The 27,169-nt window shown below is 43.4% G+C and overlaps 1 protein-coding gene across 2 annotated transcripts in view; it reads left to right on the top strand.

The window, feature by feature from the left end:
* The first annotated feature begins 23,296 nt into the window (after nt 1-23,296).
* Nucleotides 23,297-27,169, top strand: part of GRHL2 (grainyhead like transcription factor 2) — a 173,971-nt gene continuing 170,098 nt past the window's right edge. For both annotated transcript variants that reach the window (XM_038744851.1, XM_038744850.1), the window contains exon 1: nt 23,297-23,479. In XM_038744851.1, coding sequence (XP_038600779.1) covers nt 23,460-23,479 — 20 coding nt within the window. In that variant the 5' untranslated portion in view covers nt 23,297-23,459. The remainder of the gene's footprint in view (nt 23,480-27,169) is intronic.

The raw sequence follows: 27,169 nt of genomic DNA, 5'->3' as shown, positions 1-27,169 counted from the left end.
TCTCCCAAGTGTTTAGTACAGTGCTCTGCACACAGTAAGCACTCAATAAATACGATTGAGTGAATGAATGAACAAATATGGAGAAAGCTGTAATGCTTTTATTTTCCAAAGCATTCTTATTTCATTTTTTTCCCCATATTACTGAGAGATAGGGAGAAGCAGAACAGCAGTAGGAAGGAGATACAAATCTTTGAACTCACCATTTAAACAGCATGAGCTTAGAGCAGTGGGACCCTTCTGGCTAAACAGAAAAGCTATCTTTTTCATTTTCTTGGCCCAGACAACACCCCTAAGTGAGCACCCCAATCAATCAATAGCATTGAACTCTTAGTTCATTTCAATGCAGAGTACAAAAGAATGAGAAGACAGAGGATGTGAATGTTTTAATGGCCCTCTGGCTCTATAGATTGTAGACTTAGTGCAGGTGTCCTGTCTTCCAACTCTGTTGTATTATTCATTCAATCGTATTTATTGAGCGCTTACCGTATGCAGAGCACTGTACTAAGTGTTTGGCAGAGAACAATACAACAATAAACAGATACATTCCCTGCCCACAACCAGCTTACCGTTTAACGGCTACTTTTCCAAGCATTTACTATAGCACTCTGCATGCAGTAAGCGCTCAGTAGGTGCTCAAGAAGCAGCATGGCCTAGTGGGTAGAGCGTGGGCTTGGGAGTCCGAAGGGCCTGGGTTCTAATACTGGCTCCTCATCTTTCTGCTGTTTGATATTGGGCAGGTCACTTAACTTCTCTATTCCTCAGTTACCTCATCTGTAAAATGAGGATTAGGACTGTGAGCCCTATGTAGGACAGGGACTGAGTCCACCTTGATTAGCTTGTATCTACCCCAGCGCCTAGTACAGTGCTGGTACAGAGAACAGAGAAGCAGCGTAGCTCAGTGAGAAGCAGCGTAGCTCAGTGAGAAGCAGCGTGGCTCAGTGGAAAGAGCCCGGGCTTTGGAGTCAGAGGTCATGGGTTCAAATGCTGGCTCCGCCACTTTCATTCAATCATATTTATTGAGCACTTACTGTGTGCAAAGCACTGTACTAAGCGCTTGGGAAGTACAATTTGGCAACATATAGAGACGGTCCCTACCCAACAGTGGGCTCACAGTCTAGAAGGGAAGGTCACTTGTCAGCTGTGTGACTTTGGGCAAGTCATTTAACTTCTCTGGGCCTCAGTTACCTCATCTGTAAAATGGGGATTAAGACTGTGAGCCCCCTGTGGAACAACCTGATCACCTTGTAACCTCCCCAGCCGCTTAGAAGAGTGCTTTGCACATAGTAAGCACTTAATAAATGCCATCATTATTATTACAGTGCCTGGTACATAGTAAGTGCTTAACAAATACCATAAAATCAATAAATAGGTAAATAAATAGGTGAATCCAGTACTCTGCCTTGATGTTGCTGCCACAGCTCACTGTGGGCAGGGAATGTGTCTGTTATATTGCTGTATTTTACTCTCCCAAGTGCTTAGTACAGTGTTCTGCACACAGTAAGTGCTCAATAAATATGATTGCTTGATTGATCGATTGCACCCCGCTATGGAGTTGATGTGCTCATCTCTCTCCCCCCACCTTTACTCCCTTCCATTGCCCTGTCCTGCAAGTCCTGTTTTTTTCAAGTCTGGACAGTGAACAAAAAGCCCCTTTCATAGCCTCTGGGTCCATTCTCTGATAATAATAATAATACTAATAGTAATATTCTAGACTGTGAGCCCGTTGGGTAGGGATTGTCTCTAGTTGTTGCTGAATTGTACTTTCCAAGTGCTTAGTACAGTGCTCTACACACAGTAAGTGCTCGATAAATATAATTGAATGAATTTGTTAAGCATTTACTATGTGTCACTGTAATCAATCAATCAATCAATCATATTTATTGAGCGCTTACTATGCGCAGAGCACTGTACTAAGCGCTTGGGAAGTACAAATTGGCATCACATAGAGACAGTCCCTACCCAACAGTGGGCTCACAGTCTAAAAGGGGGAAAGCAATGGGATCAAGACAAGATAATCAGGTCCCACATGGTATTCACAGTCTAGGAGGGAGAACAGGCATTGAATCCCCATTTTGCAGATGAGGGAACTGAGGTACAGTGAAGTGAAGTTAGTTGCCCAAGGTCACCCAGCAGGTAAGTGGCAGAGCTGGGATTAGAACTCAGGTCCTCAGAAGCAGCGGGGCCTAATGCATAGAGCCCTCTTTTGAAGAGGGCTCCAGGAGAGTCAGGGGGTGGAGTAACTTTTGGGTTTCTCCTGGGACCCTGAGCTCATCGGACCCTGTTAGTGTATTCACTATCAAATTTAAAATAATGATAAAATCCATTTATTTTAAAGCATGTATATGAGAGTATGAGCTTTGAAATGCAGACCTTCACTGCTGGAGGGATTAGTCCTTGGGTGGCCGGGAGTGTCTGGAAGAGGCTTCCCAACCTTTCAATGGCGGCATGACGGTGTTCATCTTGCCCTCACCTGTGTTTGGGGCTTCTCTCTGGGGTGGTGTGAGGGCCAAGGAGGCCCTCTGGTCATTGTGGCCTCTCACCTACTCGGTGACCTTGGGCAAGTCACTGAACATCTCTGCTCCCCAGTTCCCTTATCTAAAAAATAGGGATTCAGTAACCGTTCTCCTGCGTACTTACTCTGTAAATCCCATACAGGACCTAATTATCCTGTGTCTTCCCCAGTGTTTAGTACAGTGCTTCACTCATAGCAAGTGCTTAACTATTATAATTATTATAATGGCATTTGTTAAGAGCTTACTATGTGTAAAGCACTGTTCTAAGCGCTGGGGAGGATACAGGATGATCAGGTTGTCCCACATGGAGCTCACAGTCTTAATCCCCATTTTCCAGATGTGGTAACGGAGGCACAGAGAAATGAAGTGAATTGACTTGCCCAAAGTCTCACAGCTGACAAGTGGCGGAGTCCGGATTTGACCCATGAACTCTGACTCCCAAGCCCGTGCTCTTTCCACTGAGCCATGCTGCTTCTCTGTTATTATTTGCATCTTGGGGGAAGTTGCCTGCCAAGGTCGGAGCCAGGGTGATGGGAGAGTCAAAGAATTTATTCATTCATTCATTCAATGGTATTTATTGAGCACTTACTGTGTGCAGAGCACTGTACTAAACGCTTGGGAAGTACAAGTCGGCAACATATAGAGATGGTCCCTACCCAAGAACGGGCTCATAGTCTAGAAGAGTGGGGGGGCCAGACAACAATTCCCAGCAGAGTTGATGTCAAACAGGTTTCAAAGTGGTTTCATTTTTCACCTCAACTTTCTTTTGGTGGCTAAAGTTGGAGCTCAGCATAAGGGAAAAAAGTCACAGAGGCTGTAGTTGAATCACCCCCGAAAACAAATTCAGGCTCCACCAAGTTTGCTGACCCTAGGAACAGGGGAGGGACAAACAGAATGGAATCCAGCAGTTGCTGAAGCCAGACTGTGAGCCTATTAAGACCTTGAGACCCATGTGGGACAAGGGCTGTGTCCATCCGATTAACTTGTATCTACCGGTACCAGCATTTAGAACAGTGCTTGACACATAGTAAGCGCTTAACAAATGCCAGAACAATAATACTAAGGTGGAGGTCCTCAATTACCTACAGCGGGCTGAATGTGGCCCTAGAATCCTGTGAAACTAGACAAATTGCTGGTACAACCTCTTTGACTCTTTCTCTAGAGATAGTCTCTCTCTCACCTCCTTCCCTTCCCCACAGCACCTGTATATATGTATATATGTTTGTACATATTTATTACTCTATTTATTTATTTATTTTACTTGTACATATCTATTCTATTTATTTTATTTCGTTAGTATGTTTGGTTTTGTTCTCTGTCTCCCCCTTTTAGACTGTGAGCCCACTGTTGGGTAGGGACTGTTTCTATGTGTTGCCAACTTGTACTTCCCAGGCGCTTAGTACAGTGCTCTGCACACAGTAAGCGCTCAATAAATACGATTGATTGATTGATTGATTTCACTAGAGCCTCTCAAAAGAAAGAAGAAAAGCAGCAAGAGAAAATCCAGGCCCAGGTAAATCACTGTAATGATCAGACTTCCCCTGAAACTGTCTGAAAGCAACTACCATCTGTTAAAAAAAAAAAAAATGTACTCCTCAAAGAATTCTGGTCTATTAACATCCAAATGGCCTTAAACAACAATTTGATTACCATATCTCACCAATACCCATTCTCAAGAGCAATTATCTATCATTATCCATGTATTGCCTTACCCTTTTAATTAGGATGATAATGTCCAATGTAAATAAAGCCTTCTTTGCTAATTTCAATTGTGCTGAATGAAAAGCCCTCCTTTTTGACCCGAGGCTCTTTGGACTGAATTTACTCTGGTTCTTGAAGTGTGGAAAAAGTAAACAAGCTTTTGTTAAGATTCCATCCTTCAGGTTGGCTGGACTGAAAGATTGCAGAGTGTTAGAAAGTGCTCTGAATAAAAGAACTTCTTTCTGGTACAACTATGAACCGAGCATTTTGCAAGAATAAAGAGGCTCAGGGAATCCATAAAAAAAGATGTTTGAAAACCTCTGATTGAGTATGTCCAGGTTTTCCTCCAATGTACAATATTAAACTCCACTAATCTAGATGAAAGTGCTTTAGTCTTCCTGGGCTTCTAAATTCAGTAATTGCAAAATGGCAACTTTAAAGTTTTCAAAAGGAGACTGAAATAAATTAACACCGGTGGACTTTAAAAATAAATTCACTTGTGTCACAAAAACAGATCATTTCAACTCTCTCCCAGAAGACTCCAAATGGACAGTCAAATGTTTCTTTTAGACCATATTCCCAAAGTTCTCATATATGTTCAAGACGGCAAGTTTGCAGATATGGTATTTTTTATTTCCAGGAGTGGAATTATGTCTGATGTCTCAAAAAAATGGGCATTTATCACAAGGTGATCAGGTTGTCCCACGGGGGGCTCACAGTCTTAATCCCCCATTTTACAGATGAGGTAACTGAGGGACAGAGAAGCTAAGTGACTTGCCCAAAGTCACACAGCTGACAATTGGCAGAGCCGGGATTTGAACCCATGACCTCTGACTCCAAAGCCCGGGCTCTTTCCACTGAGCCATGCTGCTTCTCTGTATAGGTTTATATTACAGGACCATAAACACCATCATTGGTACATTCTCTCGTCTCCACAAACTTAGTATAATAATAATAATAATATAATGATGGTATTTGTTAAGTACTTATGATGTGCCAGGCACTGTACTAAGCACTGGGGTGGATACAAGCAAATTGGGTTGGACATAATGCCTGTCTTGCACAGGGTTCATGGTCTTTATCCCCATTTTACAGATGAGGTAACTGAGACAGAGAGAAGTGAACTGGTTTTGCCCAAGGCCACACAGCAAACAAGTGGTGGGGCTGGAATTAGAACCCATGATCTTTTGACTCCTAGGCTCTATCCACTCTGCCAAGCAGCTATTAACTATAGTTAATAGTGGCAGGGTGGGGCCTCAAGAGTTCATCTGGTCCAACCCCTGCATTGACCAAACAATGAGGAGCTGGTGCAAGTCCAGCTGAGCTGAAGCCCAACCTCCCTTCCTGCCCTAAATGGAGAGGGGGGAGGAAAGGGGCTGGCACTAGCAGTTTGATGCCCCCCTGCCCCAGGGAAGCCAGCAATCCTTGGCACCTCCTCCAGGAGGCCTTCCCAGACTGAGCCCCTTCCTTCCTCTCCCCCTCGTCCCCCTCTCCATCCCCCCCATCTTACCTCCTTCCCTTCCCCACAGCACCTGTATATATGTTTGTACACATTTATTACTCTATTTATTTTTCTTGTACATATCTATTCTATTTATTTTATTTTGTTAGTATGTTTGGTTTTGTTCTCTGTCTCCCCCTTTTAGACTGTGAGCCCACTGTTGGGTAGGGACTGTCTCTACATGTTGCCAACTTGTACTTCCCAAGCACTTAGTACAGTGCTCTGCACACAGTAAGCACTCAATAAATACGATTGATTGATGATTGATTTCCCTGACGCTTCAGGAGGTTGGATCCCTTTAACTGCCTACCCACAGATGGAGCCTGGGATCCCAGCTCTGCCACTTGTCAGCTGTGTGACTTTGGGCAAGTCACTTCACTTCCCTGGGCCTCAGTGACCTCATCTGGAAAATGGGGATTAAGATTGTGAGCCCCATGGGGGGACAACCTGATTACCTTGTATCTCCCCAGCGCTTAGAACAGTGCGTTGCACATAGTAAGCGCTTAACAAATGCCATCGTTATTTGAAGCAGCGTGACTTAGTGGAAAGAGCCCGGGCTTGGAAGTCAGAGGTCGTGGGTTCTAATCCCAGCTCCACCACTTGTCAGCTGTGTGACCTTGGGCAAGTCACTTCACTTCTCTGGGCCTCAGCTCCCTCATCTGGAAAATGGGGATGAAGACTGTGAGCCCCATGTGGGACAACCGAATCACCTTGTATCTATCCCAGCACTTAGGACAGTGCTTGACATCTAGTAAGCGCTTAACAAATACCAATATTATTATTATTATTATTATCATTATTATTATTATGTGTTGGTAGGCAGTTGCTCCAAGCCTGGCTAGTCTGGGGAGGGAGTGGATGAAGGAACAGAATTATTTTCATCCTCCTCTTCCTCCTCCTTCTCCTTCTCCTCCTCCTCTTCTTCTCCTTCTCCTCCTCCTCATTCCTTCTCCTCCTCCTCTTCCTCCTTCTTCTCCTCCACCTTCCCCTTCTCCTCCTTCTCTTTCTCCTTCTCCTCCTCCTTCCCCTCCCTCTTCTCCTCCACCTCCCTCTCCTTCTCCTCCTCCTTCTCCTTCTCCCCCTCCTCCTCTTCACCCCCTCCTCCTCTTTCCCTCTCCCTCCTCCCCCTCTTCCTTCTCCTCCCGTCCCACCCCCCATCCTTTCTGGAGTTTAGGCAAGGAGGAGAGAAACAGAGGTCTCTGCCCTTTGCAGGGAAGGGCAGGGCCCAGAAAGCAGTTCTGACCACAAGGAACTAACCTACCCTGAGAACTAGATTGAGTTAAGGACCAGACTCAGTCAGTGTAGGGCTCTGTTTCCTCTGCTTCCAATGCTTGTTAGGTAGAAGCAGCATGGCTTAGGGGATAGAGCACAGACTTGGGAGTCAATAGGACCTAGGTTCTAATCCGGGCTATGCAATTTGCCTGCTGTGTGACCCTGGGCAAGTCACTTCACTTCTCTGAGCCTCAGCTACCTCAACTGTAGAATGGAGAGTAGGACTGTGAGTCCCATGTGGGACAGGAACTGTCTTCAACCTGATTAGCTTGTATCTACCCCAGTACTTAGAATAGCGCTGGACATATAATAAGTGCCTAGCAAATACCACGATTATACTATTAGTGGCACTAAATTGGTGACTCACTTTCATGTTTTAGCCCATTATGTCACTTCATTTCTCTGTGCCTCCTTTACCTCAACTGTAAAATGGAGATTAAGATTGTGAGCCCTATGTGGGACAGGAACTGTTTCCAACCTGATTAGCTTGTATCTACCGCAGCACTTAGAATAGTACTGGACATATAGTAAGTGCTTAGCAAATACCACGATTATTACTATTAGTGGCACTAAAGTGGTGACTCACTTTCATGTTTTAGCCCATTATGTCTCTTAGGCTGTTTTCTGCAGAACCTATGTCTAGACAATCTTTCTCCAACTGCAATTATATTTACTGAGAGCTTACTGTGCCCAAAGCACTGTACTAAGAGCTTGAATACGCATCTTGAATCTGGGTATTTCTTGATTAAACTGGCCAGCTTTGGTGAGGGTGAGGCTGGATCTAAAGATTTCAGGTCCAGAAGGGGCAGAAAAAGGTAGGGGGGCAAGAGAGGGAAGAAAAGGAGAGAATTACTCAGTCAGTCACGCAGTGATATTTATTGAAGACTTTATTTTATGCAGAACACTGTATTAAGCACTTGAGAGTGTACAATACAGTTGCTAGACACAATCCCTCCTCTGAGGGAGTTTACAGTTTAACAGGAGAGACAGACATTAAGATAAATTACAGGTAGGGGAAGCAATAGAGTACAAGGATTTGTACATAAGTGGTGTAGGGGTGGGGATGGGGGGTACTTAAGTGCTTAGGGGTGGGGCTGAATGCATGGGAGAGGCAATAGGGAGGGAAAATAGCGTTGGGGGATGAGAGCTTAGTCCAAGATGATTTCCTGGAGAAGATACAGCATAATGATAGTGGCATTTGTTAAACGCTGACTATGTACCAAGCAAAGTACTTAGCACCAAGGTATTTAGAAGATATTCATTCATTCAGTTGTATTTATTGAGCACTTACTGTGTGCACAGCACTCTACTAAATGGTTGGGAGAGTACCCTACAACAATAAAGAGTCACATTTCCTGCTCACGGTGAGTTTGCAGTCTAGGGGGTAGACAGACATCAGTATGAATAAATAAATTACAGCTATGTACATAGGTGCTGTGGGGCTGGGACAGGGGAAGAACAAAGAGAGCAAGTTAGACACAATCTCTTTCCCATGTGGGGCATACAGGGTGGAGAAGGTCCTGGGGGGAGGGGAGGAAAATGAGTTCCTCATTTTAAAGAGGAGGAATCTGAAGCACAGAGAAGTAAAGTGACTTGCCCAAGGTCATCCAGCAGGCAAATGGCAGAGCAGGGATTACAACCCAGATCCCCTGACTCTCAGGCCTATGGTCTTTCCGTTAGGCCAAACAGGGGAGGAGGAGGAAAAGAGAGATGGGAGAAGGCACTCAACTTTGACTGCTGCCATCTTTCCTCCTATTCTGCCGCCACTGGTTGGAAGGAAGCAGTGGCGGCCCAGGCCAAGAGGGGCTGATTGTACTGGAGTGGCTATTCCCTATTTCCACAGGCCAGTTGGAAACGTTGGCAGGAATAATCTGGGCAGGCTGGTTTGGGCCAGCCAGTTGGGCAGAGAACAGAACCACTATAACCTGGGTTGAAGACCTTGGCACTGACACGACTGCTGTGGACCATCACAGGGAATCAATCAATTGTATTTATTGAGCACTTACTGTATGCAGAGCACTGTACTAAGTGCTTGGGAGAGTACAATACAACAATAAGCAGACACATTCCCTGCCCATAAGGAGCTTACAGTCTAGAGGGGGAAGACAGACATTACCATAAATAAATTACAAATATGTGTATAAGTGCTGTGGGGCTGAATTAAAGGAGCAAGACAGGGCAACACAGAAGGGAGTGGGAAAAGAGGAGAGGAAGACTTAGGGAAGGCCTCTTGGAGGAGATGTGCTTCAATAAGGCTTTGAAGGGTAGGAGAGTAATTGTCTGTCAGCCTTGAGGAGGGAGGGCATTCCAGGCCAGTGGCAGGGTGTAGGCAAGGCGGCGGTGGCGAGATGGATGGGATCGAGGAACAGTGAGAAGGATAACATTAGAGGAGCGAAGTGTGCAGTCTGGGATGTAAAGGAGGATAGCAAGGTAAGGAAGGAGGGGGTGAGGTGAATGAGTTCTTTAAAGCCAGTGGTGAGGAGTTTCTGTTTGATGTGGAGGTAGATGGGCAATCACTGGAGTTTCTTGAGGAGTGGGGAAATATGGCTTGAACTGTTTTGCTGAAAAATGATCTGGGCAGCAAAGTGAAGTATGGACAGGGGTGGGGAGAGACAGGAGGCTGGGAGGTTAGCGAGGAAGTTGATCCAGTAATCGAGGCAGGCTAGGATAAGTGATTGGATTAATGTGCTAGCAGTTTGGATGGAGAGGAAAGAGCAGATTTTAGCGATGTTGTGAAGTTGGAGCTGACGGGATTTAGTTGATGGATTGGAATACACCCATCATGTTCAGCCCAAATGGACCAGAACAGCTGGGGGTGCTGCTGGTAGTGATTGCTGTTGCCACTACCAAAATGGGGGAGGAGGAAGAGGAAGTTGGGCAGCTGCCACATCAGTCAATCAATCAATGGTACTTAGACCACACCTACTCAATCGTATTTACATGTATGTATATATGCATATATGTTTGTACATATTTATTACTCTATTTTACTTGTACATATTTATTCTATTTATTTTATTTTGTTAATATGTTTTGTTTTGTTGTCTGTCTCCCCCTTCTAGATTGTGAGCCCACTGTTGGGTAGGGACCGTCTCTATATGTTGCCAACTTGTACTTCCCAAGCGCTTAGTACAGTGCTCTGCACCCAGTGCTCAATAATTACAATTGAATGAATTCATTGAGCCCTTATTGTGTGCAGGGCACTGTACTAAGCATTCGGGAGAGGACAATATAACAGAATTGGGTGACATGTTCCCCATCCACAGTTACTGATGCCAAAGCTTTGCACTTAAGTTTGTACAACAGTTCGAGAGCAAGGAACACATTTTCTGCTCTCAAAGAGTTTATAATCTGATTCATTCATTCATTCAATCGTATTTATTGAGTGCTTACTGTGTGCAGAGTACTGTACTAAGCGCTTGGGAGAGTACATTATAACATTGAACACATTCCCTGCCTACACCAAGCTTACAGACTAGAGGAGGAGACAGACATTAATAGAAATAAATGCTTCTCTTTTTGTTTCCCAAATTTGGAGTTGAAAAATATGAAATCTCTATACCTGTTGTTGCTCTTTGACAGCTTTTCATGTCAGATTTATCCATCGTAGGAATCCCAATCTACAATTTCCTGAACAAATTTTAAATTCAAGATATTCCAGACATACGTGGTTAAACTGTTTGCAAACAGTGGGAGTGGGATAAATGATAGGTATAACCAATAATAGTAGAGGAAATACAGTTGTGGAATTAATCACTGCATATGCAGTTGAATATGCGAATGAATGTAAGTGCTGAGGATGGGTACAAATAAACCATTGAGAAGCAGCGTGGCCTAGTGGAAAGAGCATGGGCTTGGGAGTCATTGCACCTGGATTCTAACCCTGGCTCTGCTGGGTGACCTTGGGCAAGTCATTTTACTTCCCTGTGCTTCACTTACCTCATCTGCAAAATGGAGATTCAATACTTGCTCTCCCTCCTACTTCAACTGTTAGCCCCAAATGGGACAGGGATTGTATCCAATCTGGTTTCGCTGTATCTATCCCAGCGCTAGGCACATAGTAAGTGCTTAATGAAGACCACAACTATTATTATTATAATCATCATTATTTTTATTGTTGGGTCGGCACAACATGGGTATTGGGAATTACTTGAGGAAGACCCCGCTGTCATGCCACACCTCAGCTTGGAGCCCCCCTAAATCCCCTGTGCTTCTCCAAACGAAGGTGCTCTGGGATGGTAGGGAATGTTGTTCATTGTTGTACTCTCCCAAGCTCTTAGTCCAGTGCTCTGCACACAGTAAGTGCTCAATAAATACGATTGAATGAATGAGTGAATCAGATTATAATGACTGCCCTCCCCAGAGCTGGCTGGACATGCTGCCTTGTGATTGTGAGGGTACGAGCTGGGGGCAGGTGTGGCAGCAGAGCCAGAGCCCAGGGAACTGCCCAGTAGCCAGAGCAGAATTCTGGGGGCCTGGCCTACCCCAGTGCTTAGTACAATGCCTGGCACATAGTAAGCACTTAACAAATACCATTATTATTATTGTTATCATCAGTTTCTGTACCTGAAGTTTATTTTAATGTCTCTCTCCCTGAAGAGGTTGTAAGCTCCTTGAGGGTAGAGATCATTCTACCAGCTCTACCATACTCTACTCTCCCAAGCTCTGCACACAGTAAGCGCTCAGTAAGTACGATTGATGGACTGACTTCTACCGGTACGTGCCTGGCAAAAAGTAGGGCTCAATAAATGCTGGGGACGGTGGATCCGAGCGCCACAGCTGTAGAAATGCAGTACACTCCATTCTCATAATGGAGAAGCAGCGTGGCTCAGAGGAAAGGGCATGGGCTTTGGAGTCAGAGGTCATGGGTTCAAATCCCGGCTCTGCCAACTGTCAGCTGTGTGACTTTGGGTAAGTCACTTAACTTCTCTGGGCCTCAGTTACCTCATCTGTAAAATGGGGATTAAAACTGTGAGCCCCCCGTGGGACAACCTGATCACCTTGTTACCTCCCCAGTGCTTAGAACAGTGCTTTGCACCTAGTAAGTGCTTAACAAATACCATTATTATTATTATTGTTATTATTATAATGCTGGAGTTGTGTTCTCACACAGCCCTGCCTTAAGAAAAACTCCTGCTGTGCTACTTCCTGACTGACTTTGCACACATGCCCACAGCCAGGCAGGCCTGAATCCAGACAGATGCACCTTGTTGTTAGAACGTCCCCTCATTCTGCCATCATCTTCTATCCAAATAACCCGGCGAAAGTATGCAATATGATAGAACTGAGTGAATAAGTAGCCTGTAGGCAATGGCAGAGATGGTGCAAATTCGTAAGTGTTATTTGTACTTTCTAGTTTTTGGTTATACTCACTATTGTCAAGCTCAAGCCGTTGTGAAGAAAATATGCAAAGCTGAGGTAAGAACAGCTTAGCTAAATTCCACACTGTCACTTAAGGGTATCATAGGAAAATGAATTACTGCTATTGTAAAACAAAATATGAAAAATAGCGGTTGCCAGAAACAGCAAGTGGAACTGCCATTTTAATGGCTCAGCTAAGTTATAAAAAGCAGCCTACTGAATTTTAAAGTCAGTTACCCAGGTTCATCACACATTTCCCCTTTTCAGAGTTTTTATTGCCCTCGAAGGGCAACAAGCTGAGTTACCCATTACTGGTTCCGCAGCTGGTTCAGTGACAGTTCTGAGCCAGGGACCCCAAGTAGCATTGTTGAAGACGAACAGCAGGTTGGTCCAGAAAAGACTCGTCTGACCTGATCTGCAAGCTTGAAGCTTGATTTTTTTTCTTCCCTCACTTAGGATGTAGCAAAAACAGCATCCTCTTCCCAAATCTCAAAGATGCTACATTAAAAGGAGGTTTACAGTGCCCAGTGCAAAGTCCTTCATTTAACTCCTTTTCAAGTTACATATTGCATCCTTTTCTTTTTCCTTTGGGAAGCACGTGTCGACCAGGAGGAGGCTGAAGACAAGCACCACAGTTTAGAAAAGAACGGCATACAAATTTAACCTTAACAATGACCTCGAGCCACTGTTAATGCAGAATGTAGTCAGTAGAATATAGTCAGCATGTGCTGTTAAAGACAGCTTTGATTTATGCATGACTTATTTGGTCCATGAATAATTGATGAATAATAAATGAATAATAATTTGGTCCATGAATAGTGGTCCATGGTCCACTATTTGGTCAGTTTAGCCCTAGTCCAAGGCTCCAGATGCAAGATTGTTCCCTTCTAAAATGCCCCAGTAAATATTTGCAACAAATTTGACTTACTGAGGATATTTGGCTAAATGCAGCTTCCCCGCTGATTTTCCTGGGACAACTAGGACCATGTTGACTTGAAACCTGCGAGTAGAATAATAATGATAATCATAATAGTTATTAAGCGCTTACTATGTGCCAAGTACTGTTCTAAGCACTGGGATAGATACAAGTTAATGAGATTGGACACAAGTCCCTGTCCCACATGGGGCTCACAGTCTAAGTAGGAGGGAGTAGGATTTTACAGATGGGGTAACTGAGAAGCACAGAGAAGTTGTGACTTGCTCAAGGGAACACAGCTGAACATGTGGCAGAGCTGGGATTAATAATAATAATAATAATAACATTTGTTAAGCACTTACAATGTGCCAAGCCCTGTTCTAAGTTCTGGGGCAGGGGGGGATACAAGGTGATCAGGTTGTCTCAAGTGGGGCTCACAGTCTTCATCCCCATTTTACAGACGAGGTCACTGAGGCCCAGAACAGTTAAGTGACTTGCCCAAAGTCACACAGCAGGCAAGTGGCGGAGCTGGGATTAGAACCCAAGTCCTCTGACCCCCAGGCCCTTGCTCTACCCACTTGGCCAAGTTGTTTCTCTAAATAAAGCTGTAAATGCCTGGAGAGCAGAGATCATTTGTTCTTTTGTACCTTTCTAAGTACCTACTATTTATTGACCTATTCAATTAATTGAAAAATACTCTTTATTGAAATACTCTTTATTGAAAAAGAAACACGTTGCATCTGTGCTCCCAGAATCCCCAAATGGACAACACCCAACTCTCAGTTACTTGGGAAATCACTATCAAGTGTATGGCTTATCCAAACTCTTTGCGTCTCACTCTTCTTCTTCCCGCTCCCAGGCTAAAGGCAATTTCCCAGTTCATTAGGGAAGAGTAAACCTCAATTTTACAACTTGTATTCTGATGAAGGAGAAAGTTGAATCTGTGGACTAAATAGTTTCTATCTGTGGGTTTCAATTACTGTATTCATGTTTTCCCATGTTCTTTAGTTAATATAGACAGCTGAGAGCTGACCGAATGTGGTAATTCAATGTGGACATCATACTGTTGGAAGTCTGGTTTAGCATATTCAGAAAATGGACAGTTAGTGGCTATGATCACTTGAAAGACAACTCGGGAACTAGCTACAAAACACTCTTCCATGGGTGCTTGGCAAAGTCTGGAGTAAATCATTTGGTAAATGTCACTTAGAAATTACCGTTAATAATAATAATAATAATAATTGCGGTATTTGGTAAGCACTTACTGTGTGCCAGGCACTCTACTAAGTGCTGGGGTCGATACAACCAAATCAGCTTGGACACAGTCCCTGTTCCACATGGGGTTCCCAGTCTCGATCCCTATTTTACAGATGAGGTAACTGAGGCACAGAGAAGTGAAGTGACTTACCCAAGGTCACACAGCAGACAAGTGGCAAAGCCTGGATAAGAATGCACGATCTTCTGTCTCCCAGGCCTCTGCTCTATCCATTACGCCATGCTGCTTTTCGTTAATAACATGGACCGATTTTGGTAGAGTAAACATACCGAATAGTGCATTAGTTTTCACAGTGCAATTTCCAGGAAACATTTTTCCTGGAAGAATAAAAATAAAGATGGAACCTGGGCAAGTTTTGCTTCAAAACTGAACTAAAATTCAGGCATTTCTTCTTACTGAAATAGAGACGGTCCATGTTTACATTCCCGCTAGATACTCTACCCCACCGTCTTAAAACCGGGCTTGCTGTCTGAGCATAGGATCGCAACCTGGCTGTAAAATGTTATTTCCTGAAAAATTGAACAGGCTGAAATGAGTTTCAACCTGTTCGTTGGGGAGGAGCCCTATTGAGCGGCCTCCAAGAGGCCTTCCCCGACAAAGCCCCTCTTTTCCTCATCTCCCACTCCCTTCTGCATCGCCCCGACTTGCTCCCTTTGCTCTTCCCCTCCCTTCCTGTCCAACAGCACTTATGTGCATATCTGTAATTCTATTTATTTATATGGATATCTCTTTATACTGATGTCTGCTTCCCCCCCAACCCCACCAGACTATGAGCCTGTTGTGGGCAGGGACTGTCTCTCTTTATTCCTGTATTGTACTTTCCCAAGCATTTAGCAAAGTGCCCTGCACACAGTCAGCGCTCAATAAATACGATTGAATGAGTGAGTGAATGAATGAATGAATGATCGGAGAGATCAAGTGTCTTTTTAGCCCCTGCTTCGATCGAATTACAACGCAAATGTTGATGCCTCCCTAGGAAACGTCCAAAAAAAAACACACTCTGGAAATGGCTCTTGTGGTTGGCCACAATTTTAGGAATCCAGGGTGCTAAGAGTAATAATAATGATGATGGTATTTAATAATAATAATAATAATAATAGTAATAATAATCAATCAATCGTATTTATTGAGCGCTTACTGTGTGCAGAACACTGTACTAAGCACTTGGGAAGTACAAGTTGGAAACATATAGAGACAGTCCCTACCCAACAGTGGGCTCACAGTCTAAAAGATAATAATAATAATAATAACGGTATTTGTTAAGTGCTTACTATGTTCCAAGTACTGTACTAAGCGCTGGGGTGGATACAAGCAAATCAGGTTGGGCACAGTCCCTGTCCCACATGGGGCTCACAGTTTCAACCCCCATTTTAAGGATGAGGTAACTGAGGTCCAGGGAAGTGAAGTGACTTGCCGAAAGTTACACAGCAGACAAATGGAGGCAGGATTAGAACCCACAACCTTGTTAAGCGCTTACTATGTGCCAGACACTGTACTTAGCACTGGGGAGGATACAAGCAGGTCAGGTTGGACCCCGTTCCTGTCCCATGTGGGGCTCACAGTCTCCACCCCCGTTTTACAGGTGAGGCAACTGAGGCCCAGAGCAGTGACTTGTCCAAGGTCACACAACAGACAGGGGGAGAAGCCAGGATTCCCAGGCCCAGGTTCTATCCATTAGGCCGTGCTTCTTCTCAAAGGTAGATGGGCAGGGGATTCCCCCCGACCCCTCGCTTTCCCTCGTTCCCTGACTTTCCCCTCAAACTCCAAACGACCCCAAAAGAGATCAAGGCCGTACATTGGTTTCTCTCAGGGATAAAGAGATTAATTTGCCCTCACGCCATGGGGACTGCCCATGGAGCACAATAGCAGCTTTCTTCCCTCCTCTTTCTTCGTGCTCATCGGGTCCCTTGAGGGACTGCACCCCTCGATCGCTCAGACCCAGGGAGAGGACGGTGGGATGAGGATGATGCCCGGCCAGCCCTCCCCACCTAAGGAACGAGGGGTGTATTCAATTCCAATCACTAGTATTCATTGAGCACTTTGTGCAGAGCGCTGGACTAAGCACTTGGAAAGTACAATACAACAAGAAAGAGAAGATCCCTGCCCACAAAGGGCTTACAGTCCAGAGGGACTTGTAATAATAATAATAATGATGGTATTTGAGAAGCAGCGTGGCTCAGTGGAAAGAGCCTGGGCTTGGGAGTCAGAGGGCATGGGTTCTAATCCCGGCTCCGCCGCTTGTCAGCTGGGTGACTTTGGGCATGTCACTTGACTTCTCTGGGCCTCAGTTACCACATCTGTAAAATGAAGATTAAGATTGGGAGCCTCATGTGGGACAACCTGATCATCTTGTATAGTAAGCGCTTAACAAATGCCATCATTATTATTATCATTATTAAAATGGGGATGAAGACTGTGAGCCCCACGTGGGACAACCTGATCACCTTGTATCCTCTCCAGCGCTTAGAACAGTGCTTGGCACATAGTAAACACATAATAATAATAATAATGATATTTATTATGTGCTTACTATATGCCAAGCACTGTTCTAAGTGCTGGGGCAGATACAAGGTAATCAAGTCGTCCCACGTGGGGCTCACAGTCTTAATCCCCATTTTCCAGATGAGGGAATTGAGGCCCAGAGAAGTGAAGTGACTTGCCCAAAGTCTCACAGCTGACAAGTGGTGGAGCTGGGATTAGAACCCACGACCTCTGACTCCCAAGCCCAGGCTCTTTCCATCAAGCCATGCTGCTTCTTAAATGGCAAAAAAATGCCATTCTTATTCTTATTATTAAAATGGGGATGAAGACTGTGAGCCCCTCATGGGACAACCCGATCACCTTGTATCCCCCCAGCACCTAGAACAGTGCTTGGCACATAGTAAGCGCTTAACAAATGCCATCATTATTATTATTATTAAAATGGGGATGAAGACTGGGAGCCCCACATGGGCCAACCTGATCACCTTGTATCCTCCCCAGTACTTAGAACATAGTAAGTGCTTAACAAATACCATCATTATTATTATTAAAACGGGAATGAGGACTGGGAGCCCCACGTGGGACAACCTGATCACCTTGTATCTCCCCAGCACTTAGAACAGTGCTTGGCACATAGTAAGCGCTTAACAAATGCCATCATTATTATTATTATTAAAATGGGGATGAAGACTGGGAGCCCCACGTGGGCCAACCTGATCACCTTGTATCCTCCCCAGTACTTAGAACATAGTAAGTGCTTAACAAATACCATCCTTATTATTATTAAAACGGGAATGAGGACTGGGAGCCCCACGTGGGACAACCTGATCACCTTGTATCTCCCCCAGTGCTCAGAACAGTGATTGGCACATAGTAAGTGCTTAACAAATACCATCATTATCATTATTAAAATGGGGATGAAGACTGGTTTCATCATTATTATTATTTGCACGTCGTAAGCATTTAACAAATCTGTGGGGCCAACCTGATCACCTTGTATCCTCCCCAGTGATTAGAACGGTGCTTGGCACATAGTAAGCGCTTAGCAAATACCATCATTATTATTATTATTTGCACATGGTAAGCATTTAACAAATCCGTGGGGCCAACCTGATCACCTTGTATCCTCCCCAGTGCTTAGAACGGTGCTTGGCACGTAGTAAGCGCTTAACAAATACCATCATTATTATTATGATTTGCACATGGTAAGCGTTTAACAAATCTGTGGGGCTAACCTGATCACCTTGTATCCTCCCCAGTGCTTTGAACAGTGCTTGGCACAGAGTAAGTGCTTAACAAATATCATCATTATCATTATTAAAATGGGGATGAAGACTGGGAGCCCCACGTGGGCCAACCTGATCACCTTGTATCCTCCCCAGCGCTTAGAACGGTGCTTGGCACATAGTAAGTGCTTAGCAAATGCCATCATTATATCATCATTATTATTATTTGCACATGGTAAGCATTTAACAAATACATGGGGTCAACCTGATCACCTTGTATAATAATAATGATGATGGCATTTATTAATCCCTTACTATGTGCCAAGCACTGTATCCTCCCCAGTGCTTAGAACAGTGCATGGCACATAGTAAGCGCTTAACAAATGCCTTCATAATTATTATTATTATTAAAATGGGGATGAAGACTGGGAGCCCCGTGTGGGCCAACCTGATCACTTGTATCCTCCCCAGTGCTTAGAACGGTGCTTGACACATAGTAAGCGCTTAAGAAATGCCATCATTGTTATTATTATTTGTATGTGGTAAGCATTTAACAAATACCATCATTATTATTATTAAAATGGGGATGAAGACTGGGAGCCCCACGTGGGCCAACCTGATCACTTGTATCCTCCCTAGTGCTTAGAACGGTGCTTGGCACATAGTAAGCGCTTAAGAAATGCCATTATTACTATTATTATTATTATTTGTACATGGTAAGCGTTTAACAAATACCATTAATATTATTAAAATGGGGATGAAGACTGGGAGCCCCACGTGGGCCAACCTGATCACCTTGTATCCTCCCCAGCACTTAGAATGGTGCTTGGCGCATAGTAAGCGCTTAAGAAATACCATCATTATTATTATTATTTGCACGTGGTAAGCATATAACAAATACCATCATTAATATTATTAAAATGGGGATGAAGACTGGGAGCCCCATGTGGGCCAACCTGGTCACCTTGTATCCTCCCCAGCACTTAGAACGGTGCTTGGAACATAGTAAGCACTTAAGAAATGCCATCATTATTATTATTATTTGTACGTGGTAAGCGTTTAACAAATACCATCATTATTATTATTAAAATGGGGATGAAGACTGGGAGCCCCACGTGGGCCAACCTGATCACTTGTATCCTCCCCAGTGCTTAGAATGGAGCTTGGCACATAGCGCTTAAGAAATGCCATTATTATTATTATTATTATTATTATTATTATTATTATTGTTATTATTATTATTTGTACGTGGTAAGCGTTTAACAAATACCACCATTAATATTATTAAAATGGGGATGAAGACTGGGAGCCCCACATGGGCCAACCTGATCACCTTGTATTCTCCCCAGCACTTGGAATGGTGCTTGGCACATAGTAAGCGCTTAAGAAATCCCATCATTAGTATTATTATTTGCACATGGTAAGCATATAACAAATACCATCATTAATATTATTAAAATGGGGATGGAGACTGGGAGCCCCACGTGGGCCAACCTGGTCACCTTGTATCCTCCCCAGCGTTTAGAACGGTGCTTGGAACATAGTAAGCACTTAAGAAATGCCATCATTATTATTATTATTTGTACGTGGTAAGCGTTTAACAAATACCATCTCCTTCCGCACATCTGCCAAGCTAGCTCTCTTCCTCCCTTCAAAGGCCTGCTGAGAGCTCACCTTCTCCAGGAGGCCTTCCCAGACTGAGCCCCCTCCTTCTTCTCCCCCTCCTCCCCCTCCCCCTCCCTCCCGCCTTACCTCCTTCCCCTCCCCACAGCACCTGTATATATGTTTGCACGTATTTATTACTCTATTTTATTTGTACATATTTATTGTATTTATTTTATTTTGTTAGTATGATTTGTTTTGTTCTCTGTCTCCCCCTTCTAGACTGTGAGCCCACTGTTGGGTAGGGACCGTCTCTATATGTTGCCAACTTGTACTTCTCAAGTGCTAAGTCCAGTGCTCTGCACACAGTAAGCACTCAATAAATATGATTGAATGAATGAATAGTAAGTGCTTAACAAACGCCATTATTATTATTATTATTATTATCATTATTATTATTATTATAAAAGCACACGGTAAGCGTTTAACAGATGCCATCAATATTATTATTCATTCATTCATTCAATCGTATTTATTGAGCGCTTACTGTGTGCAGAGCACTGTACTAAGCAATTGGGAAGTACAAGTTGGCAACATATAGAGACGGTCCCTACCCAACATTCATTCATTCATTCATTCAATCGTATTTATTGAATGCTTACTGCGTGCAGAGCACTGTACTAAGCGCTTGGGAAGTACAAGTTGGCAACATATAGAGACGGTCCCTACCCAACAGTGGGCTCACAGTCTAGAAGGGGGAGACAGAGAACAAAACCAAACATAGTAACAAAATAAAACAAATGGAATAAACATGTACAAATAAAATAAATAAATACAGTAATAAATACATACAAACATATATACAGGTGCTGTGGGGAGGGGAAAAAATGGGGATTCATTCATTCATTGTCGTATTTATTGAGCACTTACTGTGTGCAGAGTACTGTACTAAGCGCTTGGGAAGTACAATCCCCAGCAGTGGGCTCACAGTCTAGAAGGGGGAGACAGAGGACAAAAAAAACCCATAACAAAATAAAATAGAATAAACATGTACAAATAAAATGAATAGAGTAATCAATCAATCAATCGTATTTAGTGAGAGCTTACTATGTGCGGAGCACTCTATTAAGCGCTTGGGAAGTCCAAGTTGGCAACATAAAGAGACGGTCCCTACCCAGCAGCGGGCTCACAGTCTAGAAGGGGGAGACAGAGGACAAAATATATTAACAAAATAAAATAAATACAATAAACATGTACAAATAAAATGAATAAATAGAATAATCAATCAATCAATCGTATTTATGGAGCACTTACTGTGTGCAGAGCACTGTACTAAGCACTTGGGAAGTCCAAGTTGGCAACACATAGAGACGGTCCCTACCCAACAGTGGGCTCACAGTCTAGAAGGGGGAGACAGAGGACAAAACATATTAACAAAATAAAATAAATACAATAAACTTGTACAAATAAATTGAATAGAGTAATCAATCAATCATATTTATTGAGCACTTATTGTGTGCAGAGCACTGTACTAAGCGCTTGGGAAGTCCAAGTTGGCAACATTAAGAGACGGTCCCTACCCAGCAGCGGGCTCACAGTCTAGAAGGGGGGGGACAGAGGACAAAACATATTAACAAAATAAAATAAATAGAATAAATATGTACAAATAAAATGAATAGAGTAATAAATGCATACAAACATATATACAGGTATATATATATATACATTTATTATGACTGGAGTAATAAACACGTACAATCATATATACAGGTATATATATATACATATATTATTATGATTTTATTTTGTTAGTATGTTTGGTTTTGTTCTCTGTCTCCCCCCTCTAGACTGTGAGCCCAATGTTGGGTAGGGACTGTCTCTATATGTTGCCAACTTGTACTTCCCAAGCGCTTAGTACAGTGCTCTGCACACAGTAAGCGCTCAACAAATACGATTGATTGATTGATATATACAGGTATATATATACATATATTATGACTGGAGTAATAAATGCATACAAACATATATACAGGTATATATATATATATACATATATTATGACTGGAGTAATAAATGCGTACAAACATATATACAGGTATATATACATATGTTATGACTGGAGTAATAAACGCGTACAAACATATATACAGGTGTATATATATACATATATTATGACGAGTAATAAAGACATACAAACATATACAGGTATATATATATACATATATTACTATGACTGGAGTAATAAAGGTGTACAAACATATACAGGTATATATATATATACATATATTATGACGAGTAATAAACACGTACAAACATATATACAGGTATATATATACACATATATTATTATGACTGGAGTAATAAGTGCGTACAAACATATATACAGATATATATATATATACATATACTATGACTGGAGTAATAAAGGCTTTCAAACATATAGGTATATATATACATATATCATTATGACTGGAGTAATAAACGCATACAAACATATATACAGGTACATATATACATATATTATTATGACTGGAGTAATAAACGTGTATAAACATATACAGGTATATATATATATATATACATGTATTGTTATGACTGGAGTAATAAACGCGTACAAACATATACAGGTATATATATATATATACATATATTATTATGACTGGAGTAAAACGCGTACAAACATATATACAGATATATATATACATATATACATATATTATTATGACTGGAGTAATAAACACGTACAAACATATATACAGGTATATATATATATATATTATGAGTGGAGTAATAAACGCGTACAAACATAAACAGGTATATATACATATACTATTATGACTGGAGTAATAAATGCATACAAACATATATACAGGTATATATATGTATAAATATATTATTATGACTGGCTGACTGACTGAGCGTACAAACATATATGCAGGTATCTATATCTATCTATATCTATCTATATATATATATATTATTATGACTGGCTGACTGACTGAATGAATGAATGAGTGAATGAATGAATGACTGACTGAGGGGCGCCCCCTCCCCGCGGTGAGGCCGCTGCGCTCCCCTCCGGAGCGAATTTACCTGCGCGGGGAGGGAGGGGGCTCACCTGTGCGCGCCTCCACCAATGGGAGCGCAGCAGGGGCCGCGCCGCAGCCAATCAGAGCGCGGCTCGTCCCTCTCTCCCGTATCCTTTAGTGAAAGAATTCGGGCTCCGGGCGAGAAAGTTACCTGCGGGCGCCCAGGTCTACCGCGCTGGGGGTGGGGGGGGGGAGAAAAGGGGGTGGGTGGGTTTTTTGGGGTTTTTTCCCCCCCTCCAACCCTCAGCCACATGTCAACGGGGACGCGGGGAGCGTCCAGTCCGTAGCCCACCTTTCCGGCTAGGCAAGGGTGGGGCGGAGGGGGGGGGGAGAAAAAGGAGAAGAGAGGTGCGAGGCAGAAGGAAAAAAAAAAAAGCAGAATTACCTGTAGCTCTTGTTCTGGTATCTCGGCCGCGCTCACACGCACCTTCCACCTGCACGGACTTGAAAGTCCAGTTTCACCAGAGACTTGAGGCGCCGGGAAAAAAGGGGAGAGAGAGAGAGAGTTCATTGGATCAAACATGTCACAAGAGTCGGACAAGTAAGTGGATCACACGCCGCTGCTGCTGCTGCTACTTTGGGGCTGATGGCAACTGGTTTGTTGTGTTTTTTTTTTTTTTTTTCCTCCCCTCCTGGTGTGTCTGGACCTCGGGATGGTGTGTCTCCGTGAAAAAAAAAAAAAGCCACAAGAACGAGAAGGTTGACGGATTCGATGACAAAACTCGTTTTTCTGCTTCTTTCCCATTAAGAATATCCAGGGTCCCCCCCCCCCCCCTTTAAAAAAAAAAAGAAATCGACAGTAACTGAATTTGTAGTGAGTTGGGTGGGCTGGTTCTTTTTTTCCCCCCTTTTTTTTTTAAAAAAAAAAAAAAGAAAATGTTTGTTTACCCCTCCCCCACGCCCTCTGAAGGCCTCCTGCTTAAGGGCCCTGGGTGAAGTTCTTGGCTTTTGTGTGAGTCCAACAAAGAGCTTTGCCAGTGAAGGAGAAACGGCCATCTTCGGGGACTCGTGTGTTTCGTGTTGGAGTGTGAGCCTGGGTGTGTGTTGTGCGCTTGTGTATGTGAGGGTGCGTGCCTGCCAACATATGGCTTCCTGGCTAGGGCAGCCGGGCCGCCCAACTTTTCTTCCGTGGGTCAGCGGGCCTGTGCCCGGCTCGTCCACCTTCCTTTTTGTTTTTGTTTTGTTTTTTCATTTGTTTATTCGTTTTTCATTATTATTCGGGTTTCCGTGTTCCGGTCGAAAGGCCTTTCAAAAATGGGAGGAACTGATTTCGGACCAGGCCCGGCTGCTTCTTCCCAGTGGCTGGTGGCCCGAACTGGCTCCTTGAGCTGTGTGTCATTTTGGATCAATTAGGGGTTCTGTCTCTCCCGATGAGTGTGTGTGTAAACACACACACACACACACACTCACTCACTCCTACTTATTGAGCACTTACTGTGTCCAGAACTCTGTACTAAGTGCTTGGGAGAGTTCAGTTTGACAATACACACACACACACTCAATCGCATTTATTGAGCACTTACTGCACGCAGAACTCTACTAAGAGCTTGGAAAAGGGCAACATAATAAAAACACACACAATCATATTGTAAGCTTACTGTGTGCAGACTTCTAAACTAAACTCTCAAGGGGACAATATAACAATACATATACACACACAATCATATTTACTGAATGCTTACTGTGTGCAGAACTCTGTACTAAGTGCTTGGGAGATGAAGATGACATTAAAACCATAAACACACTCAATTGTATTTATTGAGCGCTTACTGTGTTTAGAACCCTGTACTAAGTGCTTGGGAGAGTTCAGTTTGACAAAACGCGCACACTCAATCGCATTTATTGAGCACTTACTGCACGCAGAACTCTTACTAAGAGCTTGGAAGAGGGCAACATAATAAAAACACAATCATATTGTAAGCTTACTGTGTGCAGACTTCTAAACTAAACTCTCAAGGGGACAATATAACAATTCATAGACACACACACTCAATCATATTTATTGAATGCTTACTGTGTGCAGAACTCTGTACTAAGTGCTTGGGAGATGACATTAAAACAATAAACACACTCAATCGTATTTATTGAGTGCTTACTGTGTTTAGAACCCTGTAATAAGTGCTCAGGAGAGGACAGTATAACAATAAACGCACACACAGCCCCTCCCGCAAGGTTAAAAGACATGCCGCCCATCCAGGGCCTCTTCGGTTTCTTTGTCCTTCGGTGTTTCTCTTGGAAGCGAAATCAATCAATCACATTGACTGAGCGCTCACTTTGAGCAGGGCACTGTACTAAGCGCTTGAGAGAGGACTCCACAACAATAGAACAGGCACACTCCCTGCCCACAATGAGCTTACTGTCTAGAGGGGGGGGTTTAACGGTCTAAGGGGGGACAGACCAAGGAAATATCTGAGGCCTGTGCCCGTAGCAGTGGAAAATCCAGCCGTTTCCCCTGAGAACCAGGAGAAAGTTTGCATGCAACTTTTAAGGCCAGAGGCCCGAAGGTTATGTGGGATTCCAAGCGTTTAGTACAGTGCTCTGTATACAGTAAGCACTCAATAAGTACTATCGAATTAAGGAATGAATGGGCTGTGGTGCACACCCGGGTTGGAGATCCTTTATCCCCAGTTGGGCAGCTTCCCCCCACGGGTGGCAGGAGGAAGGGGTGAAGTGAAAAGAAAGGGAGAGTGTGGGTGGGGGACTTGGTGTCCCTTCCTTCTCCCTCCCCTTCCATCCTCCTCCCCCCACTTCTTCCCTTCTTCCTCCCCCACTTCCCTGGAATGGGCTCCATCCAATTGGAAATGTCGGCGGGCCCCCTCATTAATTCCATCGTGTTTATCAAGCATTTACTGGGTGCTGAGCACTGTTCTAAGCACTTGGGAAAGTACAGTACAGCAATAAAGAGAGACAATCCCTGCCCACATCGAGCTCACAGTCTAAAGGCGGGAAGGCAGTCATCAATTCACATTCATTCATTCAACTGTATTTATTGAGTGCTTACTAAGCGCTTGGGAAGTACAAATTGGCAACGTGTAGAGACGGTCCCTACCCAACAGCGGGCTCACAGTATAGTTTCACATAAACAGATGTCAATAGAAATAAATGAAACGACAGATATATACATTAGTGCTGTGGAGATGGGGGAACAGCAAAGGGAATAGCAAACTGGTGGTAACTTTGTCAGAGAAAACCACCCCCTTCCCTGCCCTGATGACCTTCCTTCCGAAGGACCAACCGGAGCGCGGTTGAAGTAGCAATGATCATTTTAATTAAGTGGCATCGTTGGTGGTTTTCTTTTTTTGATGGTATTTGTTAATCGCTTACCATGTGCAAAGCACTGTTCTAAGCCCCAAAGAGAGCATTCATGCATTCATTCAATCGGATTTATTAGCGCTTAGTACAGTGCCTGGCCCATAGTAAGTGCATAACAAATAGCATAATTTATTGAGCACTTACTATGTGCAAAACACTGTACGAAATGCTTGGGAGAGCAGAATCATTTCTGCTCTACGGAAATAGAAGATTGTGGAAATGGAAATCAAGTTACTCCTACCTAGCCTTCAGTAAATACCAGTTCCACCCAGAGAAATGTAGTTTTCTCTGGGGTTGAATGCTTCAGTAGTCAGCGATAACTGAAATTCTGGATTTCTTTCTGCTTTAATAATGTTTCTCTAAACAACCAATCAGTTGTATTGATTGAGCACTTACTGTGTGCAGGGCACTGTACAAAGTGCTTGGGAGAGTATAACATAACAGAGTAGGTAGATGCATTCCCTGCCCACGACTAGTTTACAGTCTAGAGGAGCTTAATCTAGATTTTGATCCTCCTTAACTGTATGTGCTTTTCCTCCAGCTCTCTGATCTCTGAGGCAACTAGCGTTTTATTACCCTTGGGTGGTTCTGCCTTGTTTGATTTGTCATACAGTGTATCAGTTTGGAGCAAAATTATTTTGTTTTCTCTCAGTTGAACTTAACATCGATAAGGACAGTGTTTACTGTTTCAACCAAGTGCTAGGACCGATGGAACAAACTACATAGAGTCCTCAGTATTGGCGGGCTGTTTCCGTGACTCCAGAACATCCGGGGACTCCTCTAAATCCTATTTTCCAACCTGTACATACTGTTGTTTCCTAATAGTGTCTCTGAAGAAAGGAAATATTGCAGTAATTGCAGAAGAAAAGCCAATAAACCACAATTCGCATGTGTCTGTGCTTGAACTGTTGAGAAATGT

This window comes from Tachyglossus aculeatus, chromosome 4 (assembly GCF_015852505.1).
Source record: "Tachyglossus aculeatus isolate mTacAcu1 chromosome 4, mTacAcu1.pri, whole genome shotgun sequence".
Classification (NCBI taxonomy): Eukaryota; Metazoa; Chordata; class Mammalia; order Monotremata; family Tachyglossidae; genus Tachyglossus; species Tachyglossus aculeatus.
This window is presented reverse-complemented; position numbering and strand designations above follow the sequence as displayed.